This window comes from Microtus ochrogaster, chromosome 7 (assembly GCF_000317375.1).
Source record: "Microtus ochrogaster isolate Prairie Vole_2 chromosome 7, MicOch1.0, whole genome shotgun sequence".
In the NCBI taxonomy this organism is placed as follows: Eukaryota; Metazoa; Chordata; class Mammalia; order Rodentia; family Cricetidae; genus Microtus; species Microtus ochrogaster.
This window is the reverse complement of record NC_022014.1, coordinates 84,844,940-84,864,482: the sequence shown is the minus strand read 5'-3', so window position 1 is coordinate 84,864,482 and position 19,543 is coordinate 84,844,940. Positions and strand designations below refer to the sequence as shown.

General features: G+C 44.4%; 1 protein-coding gene across 3 annotated transcripts in view; it reads left to right on the top strand.

The window, feature by feature from the left end:
* Positions 1–10,086: 10,086 nt before the first annotated feature.
* Positions 10,087–19,543, top strand: part of B3gntl1 (UDP-GlcNAc:betaGal beta-1,3-N-acetylglucosaminyltransferase like 1) — a 70,932-nt gene continuing 61,475 nt past the window's right edge. For 2 of the 3 annotated variants that reach the window (XM_026780353.1, XM_005350921.2), the window contains exons 1-3: positions 10,087–10,179; positions 12,464–12,580; positions 12,667–12,766. In XM_026780353.1, the coding sequence (XP_026636154.1) occupies positions 10,132–10,179; positions 12,464–12,580; positions 12,667–12,766 (265 nt within the window). In that variant the 5' untranslated portion in view covers positions 10,087–10,131. The remainder of the gene's footprint in view (positions 10,180–12,463; positions 12,581–12,666; positions 12,767–19,543) is intronic. The other variant, XM_026780354.1, reaches the window with a different exon arrangement.

The following is a 19,543-nucleotide window of genomic DNA, read 5'->3' as shown; positions in this document are numbered from 1 at the left end:
AGAGCACTTCAGATGTCAGATAATTCTATACCCTCAACCCACACCATCTCCTCTTGAGGAGACCTGTGTTGGGAGCTGGATGGGGTGTCCTCTCTCCCTGGCTAAAGGAGTGGACTGGCTTGGAGGCTACAGTGCCTCTGGCTTTTCAGGTGAGTAGTTGCCCTGTGTGCAGCACCAGAAGCAAACTCCTCAGCTGTTGCTGAGCAAGGGAGTTTGCCTTTGCTTCTCTCTGAACTTTCAAGTTTTCGTATTCTGTTAGCTTGGAGAGTGTCTAGTATTTTCACTACTGCTATGCTGCCTGTCAGAATTAATGCTGTGCTTTGTGAATTAAGGCCACATATGAATAAAAGGTGATGACCAGCAACCCTGTACATGACCATTGGGTAGGAAGGATGATTTGTCCCCAAACACTGTGGCTCCTGCCAGTCTGCCTGGGTTGGAAGATTTGTGCTTCCACCAGCCATTCAGCAGGCCACATGTAAAAAGCCTGAGGGGTCTGTTTGTTATATGTCTACCTGCATTAGTCTATTTCCTGTGGTTACAACGCGATGGCCTGGGTGACTTCAAAAGAATGGAAGTTTGTCGCATGGTTCTAGAGGCTGGTTAAACCTAACAGCATGACATCAGCATCTGATGGAGCCTTGTGCTGTCAGCTTATGACCTAGTGAATATATCACACGATGAAATAGACAATCGTGCCTGCTAGGGGTGAGTGCTGCAGCCTCTCCCCCTCCTTTTTCTTTAGTGTCTGGCTATATTCTCCAGGCTAGACTTGAACTCCTAGCCCAAATGATTCTCCCAGCTCAGCCGGCCAAGGAGTTGGGACTGCAAATACAGGCTATCATCCTCATCTCTGTTACTTCATTCTAGTCACCAATGCTACTGTAGGTTATACTCCGATGACCTCATCTAATCCAAAGGCCCTCTCAGCAGCAATGGGAAACAGGGCTCAGTGCTGCCAGCCTGAGGAATTATTTTCAGAGACCACTACTTAAGTGAAACTGGGATTCTTGACTTGCACCACAGAAAAGAATTACAAAATGAGACAGTATGAAGCAAACTCGAAGTTGATTAAGGAAAAGTTAGTTGCTGGAAGGCTGGGGCAGGATTGTCAAGTTTAAAGACAGGTTGAACTACAAAGTGAGTTCCAGGCCACCCTGGCATGAATAGGGAGATCCTGTCTCCAAAAAACCCCGATAAACAAGATGTTTTAATACAGTTTTAAGTACCAGTATTAAGAGGGAACAAGAAAGCTAGGCAGTGGTGCACACACTTTTAATCCCAGCACTCGGGAGGCAGAGGCAGACAAATCTCTGTGAGTTCGAGGCCAGCCTGGTCTACAGAGTAAGTTCTAGGACAGCTAGGGTTGTTACACAGAGAAACCCTGTCTCATAAAACAAACAAAAAACAATAAAAAAAAGATGTAAGAGGAGAGTGTAAGTGGCCAAGAATATGTGAAAACATTTTTTTTTAGGTTTTAACTTATTTATTTTTATTTTTCTGTGCATTGGTGTTTTGCCTGTGTGTATATCTGTGTGAGGGTATCAGTTCCCCTGGAACCCGAGTTTCAGACAGTTATGAACTACCATGTGGGTGCTGGGAATTGAACACAGGTCTTCTGGAAAATCAGTCAGTGCCTTAACCACTGAGTCATCTCTCTAGCCCATGAGAACATCTTAAAAGAGTCAAACTTAGGTATATATATCATTTTGGTAGCCTTTGAAGTTTTATTGTTCAAGGGATTTAAAAATTAAAATATTTTGGTATATTTACTATGTCAAAAATTCTAAGGAATTGTTATTTAGTAAATGAGATCATAGATTGTTTCTGAGTATATATAAGTATACAGGGTGATAATATGGAAATAGGTCTAAAAAGTTGAGGGAATCTTTATATGTTGCTCACATAAAAAAAATCATATTATTCTCAGTCAGCGAGGGTGAGGGACTCTTTCCCTTCCCATACCTCTTTTATTTTCCCTGTCTTTCTATCCTGACTTATTCCAATCTCTAAATACCATCAATTGTTATTTTGGGGATAAAGCTTTTATAACCCATGGATTGTGAGGGGCGGGGTGCTAACCATAGCAATTTTCTTTTGGGGACAAATATGCACTTTCTCCCAAGATTTGTAAACGTGAAGGGTCTATAAATCATGGATGTGTTAAACAAACCAGAGGTGTGACTATAGGATCTAAGGTTTCCTGGTTCAAGAACAGATTTTGGCTTTGTACTGTGCCTGGGGCATTTACAAAGGGCCTTGGGGTAGGCTGGGTGGGATCTTTGCACAGCTGGGTAAGGCCCATAGAACAGCCCATGAGCAACCGAAGGGTTCCTCATCAGCGTGGCTGGGTTATAATAGAACAGCCCATGAACAACTGAAGGGTTCCTCATCAGCGTGGCTGGGTTATAATAGAACAGCCCATGAACAACTGAAGGGTTCTTCATCAGCGTGGCTGGGTTATCTCTCCTCTAGACCTGAAAGAGACTGGCCCTGCTGGCAGGCTGTTGTCTTCCCAGGGCCTCTCTGATTTCTGAGGGGGTCTATGAAGGGTCAGACTCCCTGACTTCTGGAGGTCACCAAAGAGGTCTGTGGTGAGGGGCTCTAATTCATTGCTAGCTGGAAAGCCCATGTCCTGCTCACTAGCCTGTAGTTTTGGTTGACTTAACTTCCTTTTCTTTCTCTTTAATACCTGCTCTCTAAATAGTGCAGATCTCAGCAGGAAAGAGAATCAGAGACTTCAAAATGTACAAGGAGTTGTGGGCAGCTGAGAAAATAACTTCTGGCAGCCACCCTATGTTGGTATTATAAACACCACTTCAGACACTATCACAGGTACTAGGCCCTTATAGTCCCCATGTTTCTGCCTGACTTACCATCCCTTATAAGCTTCTGTGAGCCTCACATAACCCAGGGAAACACAGAATGAATTTTCAGTTTATTCCAGGGGACACAGAAAAAGATATAAATGAGCAGCCAGGTGATAAGTACATTTTAGTACCAAGAATCCTAAAAACAGGACCTTCAGTCCCCATGGAATTAGGCTGTACCCGTCTGGTACCCTCACATGCTGAACAACTCGGCTTCATTGTTTAGGGGTCTTCTCATTAAAGCAAAAGATGCTTCTGTTGTCCAGGAAATTCCAAATTCAGGGCTGAGTCAGGAACGAGGACAGAAATCAAATACATATTTATTATGTTACATTGATGTCCAGTGTGGACATCCAAAGAGTTCAGCATGTCTCAGGCCAATTCTGAATGAAACATGGACTGTAGGCCGTTTGTCAAAAATATCTGTGGGCCATCCCTCCCTGAGGATATCCAAGTTGTAGCTGCCTTTCTTTATTAGCCACAACCCTCAGGAATCAGATTTCACCTCAGCAGACCATGACGCAGGGTCATCCAGTACTAGGAACACCGAGTTTAGTTCCCAGGGTCCAACACATTCCACCACCCAGCTGCCACTTCCTCTATGTGGAACTTTAGGACATCCTCACACCCGCCCCTGTGTTAATCGTATTTCTTTGTTGTTGTTTTACCTATATATATTTTTTACCTATATTTTATATAGTAAAAGTGCATTACTTTGGCAATAGAAGCCATGCTCTCTAGCCACCCATCCCTCTGATGACTTATTCTCTGGATCCCGTCCATGTGTCCTTATCTAGGCCATGGGCAACCATGGCAGGAAAGATGTTAGGAGACAGGCATGCTACAAAGGACTCCCCACCTGGAGACGCAGCAAAATCCTGGAGTGGGTCCGGTCCCACAACCAGTGTGTGCCTTCAAGGAGCACGAAATTCCCAGGCTGCTGCTTCCCCTGTGGAGTATGAGTAATGGTGAAGATGAAACCCAGGGCTTGCAGCAGAGGTGGGGCTTTGTATGCCAGCCCGTTAAGTGTGCAATGTAAATGCAGATTGTCCCCTATCTTCCTTCTCTGTACTATGAGCTGAACCTTCACTGACTCCTCGTGATAGATGTTGAAGATGTTGATATTGTTGTCCACATGGGTCAGCCCCCAAGAATCTCCTGGGTCTTGGGTCCTCTCTAGGACTGCTTTCTTGCTGTAGACACCTACAGCCACAGCATCATGCCTTGCTGGTCTCCCTGGTAACTGGGGTGAGAGTCTGAGCTGAGGGATTGTGGGACCCAATTGGAGCCCCTCCTCACTCATCTGGCTACAATTAGCATTAGTTGTATCTTATTGCCAGGGGTTGTTTGTGTCTAAGAACCACATTTGAACAAAGCAGTCACCAATAGGCCTAATGTTAGCCTTTTTGGAAATGAATGGACTTGTATCAGATCAGATTGAAAATGACAAGACCTCGTGGGCCCAGAGCTGCAGCATTTGGCAGCACAGGGGCTCTGTGTCTGGAGGCCATGGCCCTTGGGGAAGAGCGAGCTATTTTTGCCTTCTGAGGTTTAGTACTTCCTGCCTGGATGCTTTGGAAGTACAGGAAACATATGAGGTTTAGCTGAGGGAAAGTGCTTCCCAAAGCATGAGCCCTGGGTGTGTGTTGGGGGTGGTGGGAGTTGGGGAGGCTCTTTACATCATGATGCTGGAGAACTTGGCTGGCAAGAAGACAGTAGAGTCTCCTGGGGATTCACAAGAGGTTATCTTCCCCAGTTCACCTTTTCCAGAGAAAAATATCCTCAAACCTTACTTAAATTATAATTTTAGGATGGAAAATAAGTCAGAGCTGTTTATGCTATGGAAATCACATGTGCACAAGCAGAGAAAAATGAGTGAAGGAAGCCAAGCCAGATGGGTAGTGTGAGAACAGCATTCTACAGTGGGGGGACAGGGTACCACGTAAACTGTTGGAGCTCCAGCAGCCACGCTCACCTTGCTTATGATACTGGCATAGGATCTCTCAGGGGCAGGCTATTCTGGTCAAATGTATTCTGAGAAAACACAGGAAACTCCCTTCCCACAAAACTAACACAAGTGCCGGCTGGGGCCCTCAGGCATGGCTGACCCAAACTGAGGTTGGGGCGTGGGCCATCCTTCCTCCCCATTCCTGGATATCACACACCTGGCACACACCTGCACACGCTGGCCATACTAGTTTGTCCAGTATCTTCTGTTTCATCCTCCAAGTCAGAGAAGGACATTCAAGGCTGGAGCTCTGCCTAGCTGTTCTTTGAGCCCAGAGCTTGCCAGGACAGTCCGGCTAGTGTCCACATTCTTAAGGTGATGACTAAGAGGAAGTGAGGTTCAGGTGTTCAGCACCAAAGGGACATTGTGCTGGACACGCTCCTCTTGAAGGCTGTGCTTTTCCAGTTTGGTGGCATCCGCTGGTATGGACTCCTTGAGCCTCTACTATGTGTAGAACTTACTGGGCCTCGTTGATTAGGATGTGATTTGCCGCTTGACCTTGGAAGCTGCCATCTAGGGAACAACAGAGCGGGTGCTGCCTGGCCAACTGTGAAACTTATTGAGAAAGAGCTGGGGTAGTGGCAGGGTAGACAGGGGTGGAATACCTACCACCCAGCCTAGTCGGTAAGTGTCCCTAAAGATGACATTTGGTCCTCAGCCTCTCAGCTGAGCTCCACTAAAGAAGAGTGGAGATTGTGAGGCTGTGGGGCTCATGAAGATCATGAAACTGGAAGTGAGTTGGGCTGCAAGATGGCCAGGAAAGTGATCTGGAGATGATGGAAGTCATTCTGTCCACCCTTGCTGGACTTCAAAGAAGTGAGGACAGACAACATTCAAAAGTACCCACAAAGGGGCTTCCTGTTGACATTTTCTCTCCTTCCCCTTCTCTGGGGCCAGAGCCTCTCTGGGCTCCACCCACCCTGCTGGGGTCACTGGCAGACTGTGGATATGAAACCTTGCCACCCAGCTCCCAACCCTGCTGCAGTGTGTCTTTTTCTTTTTTTTTTCTGAATCTCAGTTTGAAAGCCAGATGGTACCCCACACACCAGCCAGCAGTAGGCTGCCCACCAGCACCCTACAGTTTGTGCTGAAAAACAGAAGAGAACAGACTAACATAGACCAGAAGTCATGTAGAACCCTACATACACACACACTCAGGAGTCCAAGACAACAGGAGTCCATGCTAACAGGAGGCCACTCCAAGGTGAACGGAGGACCCTTCTTATCTCCATGCCTCTAGGACAGTCAATCTTTTCATAGGTGAGAAGAAAGCCATAAGCCTTTCGTTAGCGCGACAGATACAAACATCGTCCTTTTTTTCCCACCTTGTTTCATCCACGACAGACACAAGGCTTCTAGGGGTCACCGGTTCAAGGGCTGGGTAAGAAAATAGGTACCACACCTTGCTTGGCAGGTGTTTGAGACAAGATGTGGGGCACTGGATCCTCTTCCAGAAGGCAGTGAGGGAGTAGACATGGCTACTTGCCATTTCTAATGGTTACAGACTATGCAGGATGACAAGCCAGGGTGGCTGAGCTGAAGGATGGGCAGGGGAGAGACTGAGGGTCTGCGTTCCAAATTGCCAGGGAGATGAGAATCTCACCTTGCACTTTCTTCCAGATGCCCATAATTACTCATCTGCATCCTTCATCCCTGCTCCTCTTTGCTCTGATTCAAAACAACATGCTCTCACCAGGCAGTGGTAGCAGATGAAAAACCAAACCAAAACAAAACAAAAAGACAACATGCTCTCAATACATTAAACATAATGCCTTGCCCATTTCCCATTGTCTGCCAGTGCCGGTGCGGGTATCCATAGTCTGGTCCTTTGGTAGTATCTCGGTGAGACTCTCACAACCTCAGAGGGCTCAAGCTTAGGCTCCACTACTCTTGGGTTTCAGAACGGCCCCTGCTACCACCATGAACTTATATAACACTTTAGCTCTCTGAATGTTTGCAAAAGGAACTCCTAGGTGTGTGACAAAGCTTTTCCTAAGGAGATGGAACACGCATGTTTACTCACCACAGACAGGGAACTCATGACAGATCAAAGTACAGATACCACCCAAGTCCAGTGTGGTGAACCAGTGAGTTTTATTGGGGTTGCTTTCAGGAATAGAAATGACTCAAAGACAGCTGCACCACTAAGGGCCACCCCAGCTGGGAACATAGAGCACACTGCCCAGCCTACAGGTAGCTCGACAGGTTGGAGAGTGTCCTCTCTAGGTGCCTCGGCTGGTCTACACCTCTTCCAGACAGGCTGGTTTCTGCCTCTTTGAGGCAGCTGTTTTGATCTGAGCCTTCTTTGCAGCTCAGCTTCTTTCAGTCTGAGAGGGGTTTTGTCAGCTTTTGTTTACTCTGGCAGGAAGGGGGCCTAGTGAATCTGGTTAGTTTCAGGGACTTCCTGTAGCTATTTTGAGTTATTTACCTGCTTGCTTAAGGAGCTTCCCTGCAGGATGGAATATTTCATCATCAGAGGAAACTGTTACACAACGCCAGGGCTGTCAAAATGGCTCAGGCATGAAGAGCACTGGTTGATCCTGTGAGGACCTGAGTCTGATTCCCAGCACCCACATGTTAGTGCACAACCATCTGTAACTCCAGTCCTAGGAGATCCAGCGCCCTCTCCTGGCCTCCACAGGTATCACACATACGTGTTACACATACGTATATGTGTGCAGAACACCCATGCACATAAAAAGATAGCCATAATTTTTTAAAAGAGAAATCTAGTGTTGGAGGATACAGAGATAAGCAACTTTCTTATTGCAAAGAGATTACAGGCAGTGAGTGAAGGGACCACTATTACACCCCAAGACCAAGGTCTCAGCACAAAGGAGATTTATTTGCCCCAGAGGGACAAAGGGCAGGAAATATGAGACAAGGATAGGAGATAAAAAGAGGTGCTCACAGACACTCTCATATGCCTTAGTGGGTTCGTCTAGGTTAGAGCGGTAGCACAATGCTAGCCAAAGCACACTCAATATACAGAGCTCCGGGGTCCTTGTCACCTGCTTACCTTCTCTATGTGGGGTAAGTTAGGGAGCTCACAATACTTGCAGAGGGTTAGGGTTAGGGTCTATCATAGCCCCGTTTGTTTATACAGGCAGGAAAAGGTTTGGCGATGCCTAGGACAGGCTGTAGAAACAGGTTGGGTTCCACTTCATCTCCTAAAATCAAGCTTGTTAGACTGCTAAGGGGGACTGGGTGGTGGTGGCGCACACCTTTAATCCCAGAACTCAGGAGGCAGAGGCTGGCGGGTCTCTGTGAGTTCAAAGCCAGCCTGGTCTACAGAGTGAGTTCCAGGACAGGCTCCAAAGCTACAGAGAAACCCTGCCTTGAAAAACAAAACAAACAAGACTGCTAAGGGTACTAGGTTCCTTTGCTGAACTACCAGGGAGATTCTTTCCTTGAAAGAAAAGCAGGCCACTGTTTCCTACTGAGGAAAGTGTTTCAATGTATCAGCACTACAGTCCTTAGCCAGGGAGTTGGCTCAGCAATTACGAGCACTTGTTGGTCTTGAGAGACATGGTTTTGATTCCTAACACCAATTTGGTGGCTCACATTCTGTAATTCCAGCTCAGGGGATCTGACACCCTTATCTGACCTTCATGGACACTAGGAAGGCATGTGGTACACACACATACATGCAGGCAAAACACTCAAATACATAAAATAATCTAAAACTAAAGTTAAAAAAAAGCACTGCAATTCTCTGAAGTTTTGCTGAGACCATTATTTTTAAATTATATTTTCTTTAGTTGTTTTGCATGTGTTTTGGGGGTGTGGGTGACTATGAACTGCCTACATGTTTGGAGGTCAGAAAATAACTTGGGGTAGATTCTCCCCTTGACACCATGTGGGTCCCGGGGCTCAAAGTTGGGTTTTAAGGCTTGGCAGCAAGCAGCTCTATCCACTGAGCCATCTCTCCCATCCCTTCTCCAGCTATTTTTAAATGTGGAAACATCTTGAGGGCTGCTTGGTGCCAAGGCCAGTGGGTGACCTCGGTGTCACCCCCTCAGAACTGGAGGGTGTGGACGACCAAAATATGCCATCTTAAAATACACTTCTAGTTGTGGGATGATTAGTCAGAGAAACTGCAGGCACAAGCGAATGTCAGAAAAGCCTCTGTTTGGAAAAGAAACGCACACGGGTCATTTATATTAGTAATCACGCATTTTCTCTGAAGACCCTCCTCTCTATCTGGGTTCCCATCCTCCCTCCAGTTATTATCTTTCATGTGATCCAGAGATTGTCACCTGTTCTTTGAGACTGATTTCCCGAGACCTTCTGGCACTGTGTGTGAGACTCCTGCGGTTTGGGACTCTCACAGTTCACAGAACTCTTCCTTCCCTCGTCAACGTCCAGCAACCCTTGGGCCGGTGAATCTCTGTGTAGCATAGAAACTCAGTCATCTGGCTTTGATTGCGTTTCGCGCCTCCAAATGCAGGCTACACAAATTATCTGCTGCTGGTTACTCCAGATCCAGACCAGCCTAGCCAGGCGATCCTCCCACTGGGCGGGATCCGTTTTCCTCCTCCGGCACAGTCAGACCAAACACAGTTCAGATAAAATGTCGCCTATTTATTTTAAACTTATTGCCATTTCCCTTTTTAAAGTTTTTCAGGCCCAACCTCGGGTGGTCGGTTTTGGATCTTTAAGTCATCACCCACGCGCACAGGGTGGCACCCCTCACAAGTTTCCCCCGTTTCTAAAATATTTTTTATCACATTCTTATGACTGTGGACTTCGGTTTGCAATTATTTCCATCAGGTGGGGCAAGGCGACTTCCGCGGGGCAAGAAGCCGCAAAGACCGGCGAGTACTACGAGAAGGGCTGAAAGCCAGGAGCGCCCACGGCCTCCGGGAGCCCAGCCCTTTGCTCGGCCAGGCCCTGCCCACACTCAGTGTAGGCTACGGCCACCTCCCGGCCCCAACCCCCTCCTCAGCGGCTCGGGCAAAGCTGGCTGCTTGACCCGCGAGCTCACGAGCCCTTGGATACACCGGCAGGCCGCCTAGCTAGGCTCTCTGCCCGAAGCCCCGCCTTCGCTTCCTGACTGACGTGTCTCTGCACCAATAGAACGTGATATCTTCTGCCCCTCACGGCCCAAAACCCGCTAGCGCCTAGCGATCCACGTGGCACGGCGCCAATCGGAAGTGGTCCAGTCTCTGCACCGCCTCCTGGAGCTTGCTCTGCGAACCGTGGCTGCTTGTGCTGGACGCGCGTGCAAAAGGAGGGCGGTGGAGCCCTGCCATGCAGCTCCACAAGGACGCCACTGGGCATGGCCCGCTGGCCTCAGTGGTAGGTACGGTGGGGTGAGACACAGCCCCATCCCTCGTCCCTTCTGTAGCTTTTTCTCCTCCGGACCTGGTAATCATCTTTTTCTGGGCTCGCAGCCGCCAGGGTCTTTCCGGAACGCTGCCACGGGTTCAGGAACCTCAGCTTGGAGGGCACCCACCCTTTCCTGTGTCAAGGCGAACGTGTGTACAGATGGCGCTCCTGCTAGAGTTCCTACCGTACACTAACCTACACACCTACTTGTCCAGCACACTTATCGCCCAACCCCACTCCCTTAGCCCTGCTTGCCTCGACAATATGCCACACCTGTCCCACTTAACCTAGCTGGTGGGTTAGACGTCAGGAGCCAGGACACCTTGTAGGTACGGTTCAGAGACTCAGCGTCATTTGTATTTTTCATGCCGATCTTATTGACATTGGGAACAGGTAAAATCAAGGCCTAGCCTAACCTTGTTAAAAATTCACATATCCCTTTTTTATTGTTAGGCCTCCTATAGCTCTGGCTGGCCTGCAGCACAATTAAGGCCTAGCCTAACCTTGTTAAAAATTCACATATCCCTTTTTTATTGTTAGGCCTCCTATAGCTCTGGCTGGCCTGCAGCACAATTAAGGCCTAGCCTAACCTTGTTAAAAATTCACATATCCCTTTTTTTTTTATTGTTAGGTCTCCTGTGGCTCTGGCTGGCCTGCAACACCCATAGCTGAGGATGACCGTGAACTAACACTCCAGCCTCCACACCCACTTAACTGATAACAGATATGAGTCACCCCACACCCTTCTTCACTTGTAGGTCTTGAGAAAATGAAAAATGTTCATTTCCTTTACAAAGTCAGTCCAGAGGACTGGGGTATAATTCTGCTATACACATGCAAGGCCCTGGGTTCAATCCCAAGTAGCATAATAATAATAATAATAATAATAATAATAATAATAATAATAATAATAATAATAATAATAAAAAGTCTTTAGGCATTCATTTTCAGAACAAACACAGGATGAAATGTCACTTTTGGATCCCCACCTCCTCAAAGAGCATTTAGTTTGTAAAGAACTTGGTAAATTTTGTCTTCAATACTCATAAATTTTTATAACTATGTTCAGTTTCAGTAATTTAAATATTATGTATAGATGTTATCTATAGTGATTTATATAGATATTGTCTATCTTGTATGTAGACTTTGTGGAGATTTTGTAGCTACTGTCTGGGTTACATATAGCTATGTAACATGTGCATGTTATGTGTGTGTATGTTCACACCTACATAACCTATTGGTTTTCCTTCTGAGAAACTTTTGTATTTGAACGATAACTCAAGGGTGGCAACAACTGTTAATTTCTGTGGCTGTTCTTTTGTTTTTTTAAAGATTTATTTATTTATTAGGTATACAGTGTTCTGTCTGCCCACATGCCAGGAGAGGGCACCAGATCTCATTACAGATGGCTGTGAGCTACCATGTGGTTGCTGGGAATTGAACTCAGGACCTCTGGAAGAGCAGCCAGCCAGTGCTCTTAACCTCTGAGCAATCTCTCCAGCCCCATCTGTGGCTGTTCTTTATTGCTCACTCCATCATATAAAATTGAGGCAGTTTCAGTGACACTTGTTCTTTTGGTCATCAAGTTTTAGTGATTTTATTTTATGCCACTTTAGAAACTTTTGATTTTATTTATTTTGATTTTATTTCTCTCACTTCCTGAGAGAAAGTGCTGGTGCCTGAAGTCAAGGACAGAACAAAGATTAAGGGTCTCTACAGGCCCCCTTGATCCAGCTGTTTGATTAGCTGTGCAGGAGTATGAAGGGGTCACGTTGTTGGAGTTTTCCTAAGGACGAGTGTGCCATCTAGTCAAGGGCTGGTTCTCATGAGTGGGGGATAGATGTTAATCAGAATGGCGATGCTTTTGCCTCATGATTAAAATAATGAATTTACCGTTGAGCTGGAAGGGCATTTTGATGCTTTTCAGGTCGTCCCCCCCCCCCTTTCAGAAGCATCTAGAAAGGAATAGGGATAGAGAGATAGAGGTAAAGGCACTTTGCACTGAGCCTGACAACCTGGACTTGTTCCCCAGTGTCATGTGTACACATACGACAGATGAATAAATGAAATAACTTTTTGAAAGCATCAGGAACTTGAGGGGCCAAATGAATGGCAAGAGCTTAGAAAGGAGAAATAGATATATTTGGATTGTTGGGTATGCCTGTCATGAGGCCTGGTTCTAGGCCATCTCGTGGATGCTGAAGGGCGTGCGGTTCCCCGTGGCTGTTGGCTAACCCATTTCTCTGAATTCTAGACTATTATCCTCCCAGTGCACAATGCTGAACTGTGGCTGGATGAGTGCTTGGCATCTGTGTTACAGCAAGACTTTGAAGGCACCATGGAGCTCTCTGTTTTTAATGATGCCAGCAAGGTATTTATGAGCCAGCTGTTGGGCGACTTAATGCTTTACAAACCACACTTAAGGGCGTTTCCTAACCGGCAGTGTCACACTTACAGGACAATTCTAGGACCATCATTGAGAAATGGAAGGTGAAACTGGAAGATTCTGGCATCTCTGTAGTTGTTGGAGGCCATGACTCTCCTTCTCCCAGAGGAGGTAACATGATACATTATAATTATAGTTTTTTATCAACCTATGAACTTAAATAGTTTCATATTGTCCCAGTCTAGAGAAAAGTATCCTGGTGAAGAAAAGTATCTTGGTAATCTTTAGGTCTGGTGATTAGGTCTGCTGCCTGCTAAGAATCAAATGGACCTCAGCTTCTGTCTGTCTTGTTTGTCTCTCTGTCTGTCTGTCTCTGTCTCCTCTCTTTCTCTCTTGACAGGGTCTGACTGTATAGTCCCGCCTGGCATGGAATCAGTGTGTAGACCAGGCCAACCTTGAGCCCACAGAGATCTGCCTGCCTCTGCCTCCCTCCAGCCACTTTCTCATCCTTTGGTAAGGATTGATTGCTGTCTCAGTGTCCACTCCCAATGTGTAGCTGGAGCCTAATTCACATGTAGGTTTTAGGAGGTGTGACCTTTGAGAGGTGATGGGGTCTTGCGGGTGGAGATTCATGATTAAGAATGGGGTTAGTGCTTCATAGAAGAGGCCCCAAATAGCCCTTGACACTTCTCTTATATGAGGACAAAGGGAAAATAACCTCAATGAGCCAGGAATCAGTCTTCACCAGATACCACCAAATCTGGCAGTGCATTGATCTTGGCTGTGTGGAGGCACTCACTGATGTAGTTCATGTCTACAGATTCGTTAGTTCTGGATATTTGATATCAACACACCATAGTATGTACTGTTGTAACTGGCTTAGTCTCTTAAGTACAGTTTTATTAATATTCATCTGTTATAGCAATACTTTATTCCTTATTAGAGAGTAATTTCGTTGCACAGATAAACTATGTTCTGTTTATCCATTTCATCAGTTGATAGGCATTTAGATTTTTGCAGTTGGAAATTCTTTTCGTGGTGCCTATACAAATATTTGTGCACAAGTTTTTGTTAGAACACTGATTTTTCAACTCTTTGAGTATATGAGCGTTGTTTTTTTTTAAATCTATTGAGCATATGCCTTATAATTCTATATTTATCATCTTGAAGAACTGCCAGACTGTTACTCTCAGTGATTATACTATTTTACACTTTCCAGTTTACTCACACACACTATCACTTGCTGGTTTCTTTTGTCATTACTATGTAGCCATTCTGGTGAGTGTGAAGTAACTCACGGTTTTGTTTGCATTTCCAAGTGGTTAATGATGTTAAGCCTTCCATGTACTCTGGTGATGTGTATCTTTGGAGAGGAATCTGTTCAACTTTTTGCTCACTGTTTACTTGAGTCTTTTTCTTTAATTTATTTATTATGTTTATAGTGTTCAGGGCACAAGATCTCATTATAGATGGGTGCGAGCCATCATGTGGTTGCTGGGAATTGAACTCAGGACCTCCAGAACATCAGTCAGTTCTCTTAACCTCTGAGCCATCTCTCCAGCCCAAGTCTTTTGTCTTTTCATTGCTAAGCTCTGGAAGCAGTATACATATGTGGCATACCAAAGCATTATTAGAATGTATAATTTACATACATTTTCTCACATTTTGGGGGATTATCTTTTTTTTCTTTTGTGGTAGTTAACCTTTGCTGCACGAAAGTTTACAACTGATGAAATCCAGTTTAGTTTTTCTTCCTGGCATGTCTTTTGGTGTCAATATCTAAGACAACCATTGCTTGATCAAGGGAGTAAAGAAATAACTCCTTTGTTTGTTTTAGAGATTTTTATTCTTTTAGCTCTTATATTTAGTCTTTAATCCATTTTGAGTTAATTTTTATGAATGGCAGGAGAGGTAGGAGACTAGACATCTTTTTTGAAAAATCTGTAGATGTTATTTCCTTTCAAAAGCATTTTTTTCTTTCTCTTTTTTCTTTATATTTTTATGTTTATGGGTGTTCTGCCTGCTTGTATGTCTATACACCACATGAATGTGCCTGGTGCTCATGGAGACCAGAAGCAGGTGTCAGATTCATGGAGACTGGAATTACAGACAGTTGTGAGCTGCCTCCTAGGTGCTGGGAATTGAACTTTGGTCCTCTGGAAGAGCAATCAGTGCTCTTAACCACTGAGCCATCTCTCCTGTCATCTGCAGCTTTCTTTCTTCGTGTGTGTGTGTGTGTGTGAGAGAGAGAGAGAGATTGAGAGACAGAGTGGTTTTTCAAGACAGAGTTTCTCTGTGTAGCCCCAGCCATTCTGGAACTCACTTGTAGAATAGGCTGGTTTTAAACTCGAGGTCTGCCTGCTGCATCAACAGCTTTCTTAAGAGTCTTTTTTCTCTAGAGAATTGTCCTGACATTCTTGTCAGGAACCAACTAACCACAGACGCACGAGTTTACTTTTTGTCTCTGTTCTATCCATTGTTTTCTGTCACCATCCTTTTGCCAGTACCATGCTTTTTGCTAGTATAGCTTTTCATTAGGTTTTCTGTTCATCTGTGTTGCATATACACGCAGATACTTAGCCATTGGTTGGTGCATATTCTCAGCCAAATAAATTGTTTTCTTAACTTCCTTCTGCTTATTTTTCTTATTGTTGATACTGAAGATCTTATAGTTTTGCTTAACTTACTTATTAGCACTAATACTTTTTTCTTTTTAAAGATAGTGCAGTATATTCACAGAGCCAGAGGTAGTCTTCCTTATGATTTGATCTTGGACTTGTGTGTGTGTGTATGTGTGTGTATGTGTGTGTATGTGTGTGTGTATGTGTGTGTGTATGTGTGTGTATGTGTGTATGTGTGTGTGTGTATGTGTGTGTATGTGTGTGTGTGTATGTGTATGTGTGTATGTGTGCATGTGTGTGTATGTGTGTGAGTATGTGTGTGTGTGCATGTGTGTGTATGTGTGTGTATGTGTGTGTGTATGTGTGTGTGTGTTCATGTATGTGCACATTTGTGCCTTATAGCCCAGGCTAGTGGCCTGGAACTCATTGTGTTGCCTAGGGTAGCCTTAAACTCATGATTTTTCTGCTAAGGATCCTGGGTATTGAGCTTATAGGTATGTGCCACCATGCCTAGCTCCTGGTTTAGTCCTCTTCTTTTTCTTGTTTAATTGCCCTGGCTAAAATCTCTTGTAAAGTGCTGAAAAGTAGACATCCTTATCTTTACCTTGACCTTAGAGGCAAAGCTCACAATCTTCCTCTGTTGAGTATGGTACTAGCTAGGGGGTTTACTAGTGTCCTTTATTAAACTATGGGGTTTACTAGTAGCCTTTGTCAAACTAAGGAAGTCTTCTTGTATTGCATGTTTATCAACAGTACTATTTTTAATCACCAAAGGGGTAGGTGGGTTGGATTTTTGTCAAGTGGTTTTTTTTTTTTTTTTGGCATCAATTTGAGAAACTGATTTTTCTCCTTCACCATGTTGGCTTATATAATTACACTGATAACCATTGTTGAACCATTTTTGCATTATTTGGGTAACTCCTACTCAGTCATTCTGTGTAATCTTTCTACTAGACTGCTGAATTCAGTTTCCTGGCGCCTTGTTAAGGGTGTGTGTGTGTGTGTGTGTGTGTGTGTGTGTGTGCGCGCGTGTGCGTGTGTATGTGTGCAGGTACATACATGGAGGCTTGATATCTGGTGTCATTCTCAATCTTATTTTTTGATATAAGGTCTCTCACTAAACCTGGTGTTCACTGGTTGGTCAAGAGTAGTTGGTGAACACTCTTCCTGTCTCTGCTTCTCCAGTGCTAAGATTAGAGGCATATAACACCACGCTTGGCTTTTCATGTGGGTGCTGGAGATACAAGCAGTCCCTCGTGTATGTGACAAACACTTTACTAACGGAGCCGTTTCCCATCTCTCTCTTTTTTTTTAAATATTTATTTATTATGTATACAATATTCTGTCTGTGTGTATGCCTGCAGGCCAGAAGAGGGCACCAGACCCCATTACAGATGGTTGTGAGCCACCATGTGGTTGCTGGGAATTGAACTCAGGACCTTTGGAAGAGCAGGCAATGCTCTTAACCTCTGAGCCATCTCTCCAGCCCTGTTTCCCATTTCTTATTGAAGATTTTTTTTTTAATTTTTTTTTCTGAGATAGGGTTCATCTGTGTAGCTTTGGTGCCTGTCCTGGAACTAGCTCTTGTAGACCAGGCTGGCCTCGAACTCACAGAGATCCTCCTGCCTATGCCTCCTGGAGTGTTGGAATTAAAGGTGTGCACCACCACCACCCGGCCTAATTTATTTTTTTAGACAAGCTTTCACTATGAGCTCTGGCTGGCCTATAACTTGCTGTGTAGTCAAGCTGACCTAGAACTTGCAGATCCACATGCCTCTTCCTCCTGATTTCTAGAATTAAAGGTGTGAGCCGCTACACTTGACTTTTATTAAGGGTTTCTGTGTGTGTGTTCATAAGGGATGTTGTTGTATGGTCTCTAGTTCTTACAGTATTTTTTGGTGGCTTTGATGGGAATTCTGACCTGTAGGACCGCTTAGGAAATGGGAAAGAATGGGACGGGTGTTAATTCTCCTGTTTGCTAGACTTCATTGACAAAGCTTGAATTAGATCCTGGGCTTTATTCTTTGCCTTATTCTTGAGTCAGATCTCTTGTTCCTGGGTCACTTTTTAGTTAGTACGTCCAGGAGTTTCTTTGCTTCTCTCAGGTTACTGGCTTTAGTGTCCAGAGTGTCCGCTTCTAGCCCTCTGAACCCTCCTCAAGGCTGACAGTGATATAACATTCCTCATCCCAGTGATTCCAGTCTTCCTTTTTCCCCTATCTAGCTATGTTGGTTACTTTGTTCATTTCTTCATAAAAACATGTTTTTAAATTTTTTATGTGCGTTGATGTTTTACCTGTGTGAAGGTGTCAGATATTGGAGTTACAGGTAGTTGTGAGCTGCCATGTAGATGCTGGGAATTGAACCTGGGTCCTCTGGAAGAGCAGTCAGAGATGCTGAGCCATCTTTCCAGCTCCCCAAAAAACAGCATTTTTAAATTTTTTTTTTTTATTTTTTAGTTGCTTCTTTTACTCTGTTTCTTTCTGGTCATAAGTGTTGTCTTTTTGATTAATGGATTCTTTTATCAGTATATAATGTTAGACTTTATTTGTTTTCTTGCTTAAAATAATTTAGGAATAAAATCAGTTTTGTCTGGTATTTGCACAGTTACCCAACTTTGTTTGTGATTAGTGCATGGAATATCTTTTTACACGCTGTCTTTCAGCTTATGTGTGCATTTGGATCTTTTACAACATTTAGAGGAGGTGTCCTTTTTTGGTTTTTCAAGACAAGGTTTTTCTATATAACAGTCCTGGCTGTCCTGGAAGTTGCTTTGTAGACCAGGCTGGCCTCAAACTCTTTGAGATCTCACTGAGATCCTCCTGCCTCTGCCTCTCACGTGTTGGGACTAAAGGTGTGCGCTACCAGTGCCCAGCTTTAGAGGAGTCATTTTTAAATTTACTGTTTTGTTTTGAGATAGGATCTTACTGTTTAATTCAGGCTTCTGATTTTCTTGCCTCAGTTTCCCCAAAAGCTGAGATTGTAGATAATAAGATGGCTAGATGACTCATTTTTAGGAATTGTTCTGCCACTATTTACCTTTTAATTGAAGAGTTTTATCCGTTTAAATATAAACGTACTTCACCTATAAGGACTTTTGCTGTTTTACTGCTGCTTTATAAAAGTCCTAAATCTCTTGTGCTCATTCCTCAATCCTTTAATTCTGCTTTTTTTGCAGGTGCTTGCTTGATTAGTGTTCTGTTTGATTTCCTTCTTATAGCCTGTCTATGTGTTTATGGTTAGTTACTGTAGGGATTATAATAGTCATCTTCAGTTTATCAGTAATCTGGGTCGAATTAATATCATTTCAGCTTCAGTTCCTCGCAGCTCTGAACAGCCTTACTTGATGTTACAAAAATTACATCTTTGTTTTGTGTCCATAGAAATACATTATAAACTGTGCCTATTGACAAAGATTTTGCTGTCTTACATATCATCTCTTAAGTCATATTGCAAAATACACAGATAAAAATAAGACAATACCATCTTTTATATTTGCCTGTGCCACAGTTTTATCAGTACTGTTCACATCCTTGGGCTTCAGGTTTCTGGTTAACCCTAGGACTCTCCTCTGTCCCTATGGGCAGTCCATGAACTTTCTCAGTTTTTGTTTACTTGGGGATTTCTTGATTCCTTCATCTTTGAAGGATAATTTTTTGTTTGTTTTTTTGTTTTTTGAGACAGGGTTTCTCTGTGGAGCAGCCCTAGCTGTCCTGGAACTAGCTCTTATAGAGCAGGCTGGCCTTGAACTCACAGAGATCTGCCTGCCTCTGCCTCCGTAGCGCAGGTATTAAAGGCTTCCTCTTCCCTCATAGGAGAGGTGGAACCCGTTCGGTTTCCCTTGCCAATGACCTGTGTGCAATTTTGTCCTAATTACATGGGCTCTTGGGAAGGGTTAAAGGCTGTAAGTGCGGAAGAACCAGGGGAAGGGCCTCCGTGCAGCCCTAGGGAAGCTGTCGTTCCTGCTGAGTGCAGACCTAGTGTGGCCACTTTAAGGCCAACTCCTGACCGTCACTCCCACCCCTTTCTCTGTAAGTACGTTCGTCAGTTTTCCCAGGTGAACTTTGGTAAAATAGTATCTCAGTTTGTTGTTGGGAAGGGATTTTGGTAACAGCCATGGATAGACTACCCAGACGTATAAGTCAATCCAATAAATTCTCTTTTAGTATATATGATGTGGGAGTGATTTCTTATTAATAAAGAAACTGCCTAGACCCATTTGATAGGCCAACCCTTAGGTAGGCGGAGTAAACAGAACAGAATGCTGGGAGAAAGAAGCTGAGTCAAGGAGTCGCCATGATTCTCCCACTCCAGGCAGACGCAGGTTA